Here is an 11,245-nt window from a genome sequence, read left to right on the forward strand (position 1 = left end):
GAAGGCATTGATGCTATGGACTGGCCCGGCCCGTTCCCCAGACCTGAATCCAATTGAGCACATCTGGGACATCATGTCTCGCTCCATCCACCAACGCCACATGCACCACAGACTGTCCAGGAGTTGGCGGATGCTTTAGTCCAGGTCTGGGTGGAGATCCCTCAGGAGACCATCCACCACCTCATCAGGAGCATGCCCAGGCGTTGTAGGGAGGTCATACCGGCACGTGGAGGCCCCACACACTACTGAGCCTCATTTTGACTTGTTTTAAGGACATTACATCAAAGTTGGATCAGCCTGTAGTGTGGTTTTCCACTTTAATTTTGAGTGTGACTCCAAATCCAGACCTCCATGGGTTGATAAATTGGATTTCCATTGATTATTTTTGTGTGATTTTGTTGTCAGCACATTCAACTATGTAAAGAAAAAAGTATTTAATAAGATTATTTCTTTCATTCAGATCTAGGATGTGTTATTTAAGTGTTCCCTTTGTTTTTTGAGCAGTGTATATTTCACGTTTTTTTATTGTTGTTGCATATTCTCTTATCGGTCTGTGTATTTTGATGACCTTTTGACCTTTGACCTACTGATAAAATTTTCATGTTATGACCTGTTAGCACTTTTATTCACACGGTGTCATCTTGGCCATGAGAGTCATCGGTCACAATATAAAAGACAACGTTTTGAAATCAAATTTTTCCATTTTATTGAAAAGTTGGCCAGGATTCTGTACAGCAGAGAGGGTGTGCGATACACAGGGTTAGGAAGTGGGGGGAGGATATAGAAGATCCTTTTCCCATGGTACATCATACCCTGAGACGAGAATCATCATCGTTCCCTCTTTGGTGCTGCAATGGAAAGGAATGCGGGATGGGGGGGGGGGGCCAAGGTCGGACCACAGGAGAGAAAGAGAAGAGTAGAGAGAGAGAGAGTGATGGAGGGGTTGTCTGATTTTCAGGTGTTTTCAAGCCAGGCGGTTCCCCTCCCTTGCTGTTTCAGATGGTTGGCTTCAGCCAGGGGTTCGGAAAGGCCTCGGACATCTCTCCCCCTCTCTCTCTCTTCCTCCGCCCCTCTCCCTCTCTTCCGCTCTTTCTCTTTCTCTCCTTCCCTGAGCCTCACTTGCTGGCCATGGTGTAGCATCCCTGCTGGTGCCACTGCATGTCGCGGATACGCCTCACGGACTGGAACTGGGGGTGGCGGGCGCCGTACTCGTTGAAGTGTTTGAAGTCGCCCTTCTCCAGAAGGTACTGGGAGCCACGGTATCCAGGGAACTGGTAGCCCACCCAGCTGGGGGTTGGGGAGAAAAACCAATGATGTCACTACGTAGGTCACTGATATAACAGCTGTTCTCCCACAGACTTTTCTTTCTAGTTCCATGTGTTCTTAACTGTGAGATTAAACTGATTGCTTTCGCTGAATTGCTTTTGCCATCTCCATGGCAACACTTACGTTCCGCAGCTGACCATGATGCTGCCGACCCTGTCGGTGAAGCCGTAGGAGAACAGAGAGGGAACGTCATCGTCCATGATTTCCATCTTACGACCCTTGAACTCTCCAACCTCGTACAGGCAGATCTTGTGTTTCTCTGGGTCCTGGGAGAGAGGGGAAAGGATAGAGGTGTGTGATTGTGAGGGAGGTGTTCCAAAGGAGAGAAATTTACAGGAGAGAGAGAGAAAAAAAGGGGAGAGAGTTACAGAGCAAAGAGAGAGAATAGTCAGAGAGAAAAATTAGAGAACAGAATTGACAGATGACAAAGAGAGAGGAACGGTGGAAGGCGAGAGGAGTGTACCCACCATGCGGACGGGCCTGAAGGACAGCAGGTAGTCGTTTTTCTGGCAGTTGCTCCAAGAGTCCCAACGGGGGTACTCTCCCTTCTCTAGGATGTAGTGCTCACCACATAAGTTCATCTGCTCGAAGCCCACGAAGCTAAACAGAATAGAAAGACAGTGTCACATGATTGTACAGCCGTGGTGACATATCTAATTATGATTAAAAGACATGTGAATATACTGCTACTTCTACGATTATCCCACAAAGCCACAGAGATAGCAGGACAATATTACATTACAGGCAACTAACATATAGTTAAAGCAACTGAAGTGGTTGACTTACGGTCCACACTCAACGCGGAGGGAGCGGACGCGGTCCATGCCCATCTCGCACACGTTCATGCACTCGTTGCTGATCTCAACCATGCGACCCTGGAAGTTCTCCTGGTCGAACACAAACATCTGGGGGGGGGGGGGGGACAGACCGATGAGTACAAAGTAAACACTGATGATGTCTTGACTGTACCAGTGATCCAATGGTATTCAATTAGATTGGAGCCAGGAGAAGTCCTGTCAGTCGGGGGCTACTTGCCTTGTAGGACATCATGCCCATCTCGGACTTCTTGCTCTGCGTAGCCTTCCCGTCGGTCTGGGAGGCAGCCTTGGACTTATCACTGGACATGTTGACTGGAGGGAGAGAGAGAGAGGGATGAGCATGGAGTGAATGGATGGAGGGTATCAGGGGAATAGAGGGATATTTGGGGAAAGGATGGGGTTGGGGACACAGTCTATGTGTTTTAATATAGTGATGTGTAATATCAATGTAACATGTATTATTATTATAACTAGCTACTTGTAATTACTGATTTGAAAATGAAACACTGTTTTGTCTACTCCCTTTACCTGTGTATGCAGCTACCAGCATGTGTATGATGTATGTTTGTCTGCTGCTCTTACCTGTGTGTGTGTGTGATCTGCCTCACTCAGAGAGTGTGTGTGGCTTGGAGCATGCCCCGCCCTTTTATACGCTGGCGCCCAGAGGAGGGGGATTATACGCAGAGAAACAAACCTGCTGAGGTCAGAACCACGGGACAATAGAACCACCGCATCATCAGAGAGGGACAGCCAGAGGGGAGGGGGCAGCCACAGGGACCAATGAGAGCCAAGGATTGGAGGGGGGGTTGATAGTGGAATACTGTACATGATGATAGAGTCTACCACAAACAGATAAAGTATCTGTGAGATAGAGACATAACACAGTAAAAGTATTTGTGATAAGCAAGTACACAAACTGATGAAGTTTTTATAACCAGTTACAAAGACCTGTATGTACATTGCTACTGTGGACATTGGTTTAATTAATTGTGCTCATGATATTTACTGAATAGGCTCACTATTTACACTATGAGAGGACATGTGCATTGTGCTATATCATCTGACCATGATTGTAATCAGTCACCAGCTTACATTAGAAAAATACAATTTCTGGTCGTCTCATCTCATCGCAATTAGTTTTGAGACCGTTGAATAGGAGCTGAGGCCTGAAGCCGTCATTAATAAATACTGTTTAATTGATGCATTATTGGAACTCACATTATCAGACTACATGGTTTTGATTAAGATAGTATAATGTCTATAAGGTGTCAGTATGATTTAGGTGAGGTATGAGGAGTGACGTTGAGTGGTGCAGTGCCATATTTAAAAAAAATGTGTCTTTATAAATGTCTGTGTTGGGGGGGCAGGATACCATGGACAGTATATAACTCAAGGATGGACGTGTGGCATGATTCAGGCGTGTTTGTTTGTGTGTTTGGAGACTGAAGCAATACTATTGAAGATATGTCAAAAACGTTCTCATACTTCAAACTTTTCCATCCTGTCCATATTATATTTTATGCATATGTGTATACTGACCTTTTTTCCCGCATTTAATCCCCACATTCTCCACCTCTACCCCGGTCTTTGTGACCACCACACGCCAGACTGCTGACCAGCACGAACTGACCCGGTTACTATTGTTCCTTTCCCATTCTGGGCAAACCCCGATCGACGTGCACAGAAAGGACTGGCGTTCCATAACATGTGCTGAGCTGGCGTGTCGCGCGGTTTCGATGGAACGACCAACAAGAACGCTGTCGTCCAGTGTTCCAGGAGGGGAAAAAGTTATTGTGCGCGCACCAAAGCCATGCACCATGGACGCGCTCCAAGAGGCGCGCTTCTCGTCAGTCCATATAAAACTGAAGCGCCAGATCTCTCAAAAGCTCTACGCGAGATAGCGTTAAGCGCGTGCCACTCCCGAGCTCATCACGAATAAGTGCCAAACTAGGTAAGGTGCCAACTCCGTTACGCATTTAATTGAAAGTATAGGGACAGTCAGTAAGATATGTTATAATGTGTTTATTCAAGACGCCTTTACACATTCACATAAAACTCACCAAAAAGCGCTAACCATGTAATAACACGTTAACCTGCATTGCACATTGCATAGGTTGGCTACATAATGTATAAACTTGTTAAACTGATCCTGGCTTCCATATTGCGCTGTTCTGTGCGGGTGTAGCCTACTGACTTGAATGGGCAATAAACGATGGTCTTATCGCTAGGTCACAATAATATCGATTTGTTGTGTATTATTTGTCTTATACGACTGGCTATACTAGGGAGCAAGCTTGTTAGATAAAACAAAATCATGTTGCTTTATCATAGATTCATTGATCGGCATTATTAGTATACAATTTAGTTTAGCGGACAGGTGGTTCATCCAAGACTGTTTAGTAACATTTGTGACATTTAAGTGTTAAAGGGATAGGTTTTGGTGTGAAATTGATACTTAGTCGTGTACACTTGAATACCAATGTGAAGCTTTGATTACAGAATAACATAGAATATAAGAAAATAAATAAATAATGTTTACTCTGTATGTAGTCGTGTACACTTGAATACCAGTGTGAAGCTTTGATTACAGAATAACATAGAATATAAGAAAATAAATAAATAATGTTTACTCTGTATGTGTGTACTGTTGGTGTTGAGGTGACCGGAGTGTTAGAGAGTTGGGGAGATTGTGTAACTGAAAGTTTGCCCCCTGTCTTTTAGGTGTAAAGATGCACAGAACAACTAGATCCCCAATGATGCAACCCCTGGTCAACTCGGGAATGGGCATAGCTCCTTTCTTCAAGGTAACACACCTTTAAATTGAGACACATGCAGGAGCACACACCTTTGCATCAGTGGAATGGGGCCTGTCAACTAAAATGTCCCTTTCTCTACCTCATCTTCCATTTCTTCCCCCTGTCCCTCTCTCCGTCTGTCTGTAGGTGACTGTGTTCGAGCAGGAGCACTTCCAGGGCAAGTGCCAGGAGTTTACCTCTGAGTGCTGTAACATCCAGGAGTGTGGTCTGGACGTCATCCGCTCCATCAGGGTGGAGAGTGGAGCGTGAGTCTCACACTGTTCCACCTGTTTACTGTGTATGATTGATTAGGGATAGAGGAATACAGGTGTGTACTGTGTGTGTGTGAGTGTGTGGGTCGAGTCCAGTGTGTGGGTAGAGTCCAGTGTGTGGGTAGAGTCCAGTGAGTGTGCGTAGTCATTGTAAGAGGGCCAGTGTAAAAAAAAGGGTCACTGCAGTAGCCATTTGATGAATTGTTCAGCAGTCTTGTGGCTTGGGGGTAGAAGCTGTTAAGGAGATTTTTGGTCCCAGACATGGCGCTCCAGTACCGCTTGCCGTGCGGTAGCAGAGAGAACAGTCTGTGGCTTGGGTGACTGGGGTCTTTGATAATTTTCCCGGGCATTCCTCTGACACCGCCTGTTATAGAGGTCCTGGATGGCAAGGAGCTCGGGCCCCAGTGATGTACTGGGCCATCCGGACCACCACCCTCTGTAGCGCTTGTGATCGAAGGCGATGCAACCAGGCAAGATGCTCTCAATGGTGCAGCTGTAGAAGTTTTGCAGGATCTGTGGGGCCATGCCAAATCTTTAACCTCCTCAGTGGCACGAGGCGCTGTCGCACCTTCTTTGCGACTGTGCTGGTGTGATAGGGCCACATTAATGATGTGGACACAGATGAACTTGAAGCTCTCGACCTGATGAATGAGTGAATGTCTATACTCTGTGGACGTGTTGGTTTATAGTGGCTGGTTCAATGTGTGTATAAGATGCTAGTACAATGTGTTTAACTCTCTCTCTCCCCGATAGCTGGGTGGGCTTTGAGCACCATGATTTCCAGGGCCAGCAGTTCATCCTGGAGAGAGGAGAGTACCCCCACTGGGACGCCTACAGCGGCTCCCTGTCCTACCACGTGGAGCGCCTCATGTCCCTGCGTCCCATCTACTGTGCTGTGAGTAAAGTGTGTGTGAGAGAGAGAGAGAGGGAAGATGTGAAAGTATCAATGCATTTTTTGGTCCAAACAGATACATTCTATTAGCGCCTTCTCCTTGAGAACCCCCCCCCCAAAAAAAATAATATTGGAATATGATCATCTTCGTGTGTGTATGTAACAGCCCTCTCTCTCTCTCAGTCCCACATGAGCAGTCGTATGATGATCTTTGAGAGAGAGAACTTCATGGGCCGCAGTGTTGAGCTGTGTGACGACTACCCCTCCCTGCAGGCCATGGGCTGGTCCATGCCCGAGGTCGGCTCCATGCACGTGCAGTGTGGCGCGTAAGTTAGCCTCTATTATTCACCGCAAACACACACACACACACACACACACACACACACACACACACACACACACACACACACACACACACACACACACACACACACACACACACACACACACACACACGCAACGTGTGAGCAAACAGCTGTGGAAGCTGTGGTTTCATACTTTGCGCACACCATTGATACACATGCCAGAGACACCAAAACACAGTGTTACTTAATATCCCCTCTTTTCCCTCAGCTTTGTGTGCTACCAGTACCCCGGCTACAGGGGCCAGCAGTACATCATGGAGTGTGAGAGACACAGTGGAGACTACCAGCACTGGAAGAACTGGGGCTCCCACTGCCAGACCCCCCAGATCCAGTCTATCCGCCGTGTCCAGCATTAAGAGGGGCTAGTAGTGGCTGAGAGGCCCACGGACAGCAACCCCATGCCCAGGCGCTGCTCTACCCCATATCCCCCCCTGCCTTACCCTGACAGGAAGAGCAGTCGCCCCTAACTACCGACTCACCACGTACCACTGACACTCACAGCCGCGCCGAGGTACGATAGCAGACTATATCGCACTGTAAACGCACAGGAACACGCACACACACACATACTGACATGACTGACACTCACAGACGTACCTATACTGATATAACACACACCATGTCTTTTACCAGGTTTAAGCACCCGCACACAGACACACACACTTGCGCTGTTCTACCTGAACCCCCCAACCCCTCTGTCCAGGTCACCTGGGCTGAGCGGGGAGCCAAGCCACACACCGTGCTCGAACCAGAGGAGAGGTCAACGTTTCCTCAGAAAACAGTTTCAAGATGGCTGCCTCTGTAGTGCAGCTCTGATGTGATGTTGTGTGTAGGAGGTTGAACCACAGGTTACCTAATAAACTCATGTTCACTTCAGTCGCTCGGGCCTGTCCTATCATTGTGTGTTGTGAGTGTAGGACAGGGGTCTCCAACCTTACCAAGCATGAGAGCTACTTTGAAAAAATTAAACATGTCGCAAGCTATTCCCTTTTTTCTAGCTTTCGAATAGGCATATTCTTCTCTTCCCCGGGTCCTTGGTGTACAAGAGAAAGTAGTGCACTGTTTTCTGTCAACATACCTGGTAAAAATAATGGTTCATAAACAACTCTGAGGGGGGCCCTATAAAATCTGTGATTACATAAAACATTTTTTTAGAATTTAGGTTTTTTTTCACTCTCACAATTACAATTGTTCATGACAACAAAATTGGATGTTGAGTCCATGCTTCAATCACATCTGGAAGAAAATAAATGTAGATGTTTTTGTGTAATTCCCCTTTAACTGTGCATCTGGCCCTATAATTGCGAATGTGCTGGTATATCCATGGTTCTGTACGGCTGCTGCTCATTTCATGGCAAAGTTTGCAAATAACAGATACAAATGATATTTTTACATATGATATACTTTTGCCAGGTAAGCCAACTTTGTAGTAAACATTTAATTGAGAAGGTTTCGGGGAAAGTACTGAGTGATAGACAAACGCACGCACTACACAGACAGACAGGGGCAATATTGCTGGAAATTAACTGGCAGATAGTGTGTTAGGTTTGGCTTTTTAATCCAATAGTGGCTAACCAGGGCTGGAATAATGTCAATGCTATGTTGATTAGATGGGAGCTTGCGGTGTCTGATACTTGTTCGATTTGTTTATGACAGTTTGCGGTGGAACACGTGTAAAGTGCATGTAGTTTCAGGTGCGAGCTACTGGTAACTCGCGATCGACCTATTGGGGACCTCTGGTGTAGGAAATGTATAATACATGCCATACGGGAGCCAACTTTGCAATGATCAGCATAATAAGCATCTTAAGATGTGATATTTGGTTCTAACCTAATAAACCAAGGGCTTGCATACTGCATGTCAAACCCTCTAATAAACATGGGAATAACTGAAAAACGACTCCACAAATGAACCGGTTGCGTTTTACAAAAAATGAATACCCTTGTATCAGTCATAGAGATCACTCACCACCTGCTGACCACTTAAAGACACTACAACGCCGTGAAAGACAACCGAGCTATTTAGGCTGCACTTACAATAGATTCACACAAGGACACACAGGTATTAAGAAAGTCTTTAATCTCGTAACCTGGTTATAAAACTGAAAACAGTCAAACTGCTGGGGAGAACAGTAATAATGAGGAACAACAACAAGAACCATGACGTGATGTGATTTCATTCTAGAACAGTCAGAAGCAGAACCGGATGATGGTAGGCCTGTGATGATTGACACTCAACCAACCAGAGCCCTCAATTCCTGTGAAACTAAACTAACAGCAGTGTAAAACCTGATTTGGTGGCAACTCACCCAAAAAAACATTTGCTATATGAACCCAAACTGGTCTCTACAAGAGGCAAGTAAAGCTTGTGTTTTTCTACACACATTGAAAACCTAAACACAATGATGTGTTAAAAGGTCTGGGCAGTGAGATGTAGACAAAGAAACAGAACAACTGACACACAGAGTATAAAACACACATTCAAAACTGACAATCTATGTGCTGAAAACTAGAACTCAAGCAGAGCCCTATAAGCGGAGTGAGGTAGAAATAGGTACAACAATGCATCAAATACTTTCTCTTTTTTTCCTCTTTTTTTTAACCACCATTCGTCCTCTTCTGTTTAACAATTGGTAACTTGGACGAACTCAAATCACCCAACTTTCACAAACCCCCAAATCCTCTTTTACGTAAACATTCCTGCATTGCCATCAAGCAGAAATCTGAACATTCCTCGTTGTTTTGCGATGGCCTTCTATGTGGTAGCCCTCTGAGCTTGTACTTGGAGATTTGTCCATACCTCCTGTCTCCTAGCAGGGAGGGGGAGGCAGGTTGGTCACTCTGTAGGGAAGCAGGGATAGGACGGCATGTTTATACTGTAGTTAGTGTAGAAGTAAAAAACAAAACTCTGATTAGAGTTGAGTGTGATAATCTGACTGCTCAGTCTTGATTATGAAGTCTACCGTGTGTATGCATTCCCCTCAGTCAGAGCAGAGACGACAGAGATCCGATAGCAGGGGTCCAACTCTCCTCCAATGACATTGATATCTTCCTCTGAACTAAAGCCCCTCCCCCCAGTAGCCAGACAGTATGATAGGAGACAGGGGAGGGGCTAAAGTCCCCAAACACATCCACTTCCTCTTGCTCCCAGCTTCCTGTTGACCCTTCGACATCAAAGGATGGGAGACTGGAGGCTTTACTATCCCAGAATGCATCTGAACTGGGACCTTCCACTCTGCTATTTGGATTGCTGGGTTGTGGAGTTCTGTTGTCTGTTTTTCTGCTCTGTCTGTCATCCATTCTTCTAGATGCTCTTCAATCGCTCCGATGTCCTCCACATCCATTTCTTCTTCCCTTTTCTCCATCCATACGTATGTTTCTCCCTCTCTTCTGTCTGATCGGTCTTTCGTGGTTTGAGCTCAGTCCATCCTGTTTCCACTCCTTGTCCCTCTCGTTTCTCCTCTCCATCTTTCACTCAGCTCTGTGTCTGCAGGACCACCCTGTTTTTCTGTTAGGCTGAGGAGGCAGTTACCTGAGTGACATCGACATCCTCCTCCTCTGTGGTCACTTCCTTCCCAGACTCCTCTCTGTCCTCGGGGTGTACCTACTCAACAGGCTGGGGGTTCTGGGCCTGTGAGCGTATGGGCCGGCGGGACTAGCTCTACTTCTGGACTTGTCCTCGCTGGCTCGGTTTCCCCTCGCTGACACGCTCAATTTATTGAGGTGATTGACTGGTTACTGAACACTAAATGGGTTGCCATGTGTGTGCACCTGTAATAAATGTGAAAATCATGCAAAAAGCTGGCTATTTGTGTAGCATGGACTGTGAAATGTACAGACAAGTAAATTTGTTCAAACCCAAACTTTATTCACCATCAATTTGCATTTTTCTCCCAAAATAAAAACGATTATTCTTCTTTCATTAATTGGATTCATCTTAAACAAACTGTGTAGATAAAGGCCTACCGGAATTTAAATCACAGTCACACAGACAGTTATACATGGCTAATAAATCTAGTTTAAGACAGAGCATTGTAGTCTAATTATTGCTTAGCTATGGTCCAGACTCCTAATCTGCACATTATACATAGCCCAAGGGGCTGTTGAACAGACGTAGGGACACAACTGAGGCAATCAAAGACAGAAAGAACCCTCAGGGAGTCGGCGTGCTGATCTAATCATGATCTGATTAGGAATTTCATCGTAAATTCCACAGGGAGATTCTAAAAACCTTTGATCCACCTTCAAATGGAATCTAATGGCACAGGTAGAAGCATCCGAATTCCACGACTCAAGTTCAAAGGGTTCCATTCCCTGTGTGTTCAAAAGGATCAGGGTAAAGGACTGGGTTTGAGGGTGCCGCATCCTTGTGCGGTTTGGGTCTTGGCCAACGTTCCTCGAATTTCTCAAAGAAGAGTGGATCGGTGAATGGCCCGGAGTAGATTATGTGCTGGATCAGGTACATGATTGCCACGACCATTGCACTGATCAGAAAGAATGGTATGAGCGGTCGCAGGTAAGCCCACACGACCCCCACCTCATATGACAGCGATCCAAAACCACCTTGGTTACCAGTGTGAGAAGTGTGGCGAGACGAGCCTGGGAACATGGTGGGAGACGCATCCCGCGCACCCCGCGTGGTGGAAGGCGGGGGAGAGAGGTAATCCATACTGGAGTAGTAGAATGAACAGTACTGAAAAACTGTCTGAATAGTTCAGTTATTTTACAGCCGGATGTCTTCGATTAGGCTAACAATCCATGGGGGAAAAAATATGCAA

General features: G+C 46.0%; 2 protein-coding genes across 2 annotated transcripts; one reads left to right on the plus strand and one right to left on the minus strand.

The window, feature by feature from the left end:
- Positions 1–681: 681 nt before the first annotated feature.
- On the minus strand, positions 682–2,808 carry LOC106611656 (beta-crystallin B1). Its single transcript, XM_014212095.3, has 6 exons — positions 2,727–2,808; positions 2,362–2,456; positions 2,113–2,231; positions 1,794–1,926; positions 1,450–1,592; positions 682–1,287 (listed from the first exon to the last, which is right to left on the minus strand). The coding sequence occupies exons 2-6, from the start codon at positions 2,449–2,451 to the stop codon at positions 1,116–1,118; spliced, it is 657 nt and encodes a 218-aa protein (XP_014067570.1). The 5' UTR covers positions 2,452–2,456; positions 2,727–2,808; the 3' UTR covers positions 682–1,115.
- A 1,149-nt stretch (positions 2,809–3,957) lies between these two features.
- On the plus strand, positions 3,958–7,344 carry LOC106611657 (beta-crystallin A1-2). The gene is made up of 6 exons (XM_014212096.3): positions 3,958–4,095; positions 4,866–4,948; positions 5,087–5,205; positions 5,965–6,106; positions 6,287–6,429; positions 6,677–7,344. Exons 2-6 carry the CDS (start codon positions 4,874–4,876, stop codon positions 6,822–6,824), a joined length of 627 nt encoding a protein of 208 aa, XP_014067571.1. The 5' UTR covers positions 3,958–4,095; positions 4,866–4,873; the 3' UTR covers positions 6,825–7,344.
- The last annotated feature ends 3,901 nt before the right edge of the window (positions 7,345–11,245 follow it).

Source organism: Salmo salar, chromosome 09 (genome assembly GCF_965601325.2).
Source record: "Salmo salar chromosome 09, fSalSal1, whole genome shotgun sequence".
Taxonomy (NCBI): domain Eukaryota; kingdom Metazoa; phylum Chordata; class Actinopteri; order Salmoniformes; family Salmonidae; genus Salmo; species Salmo salar.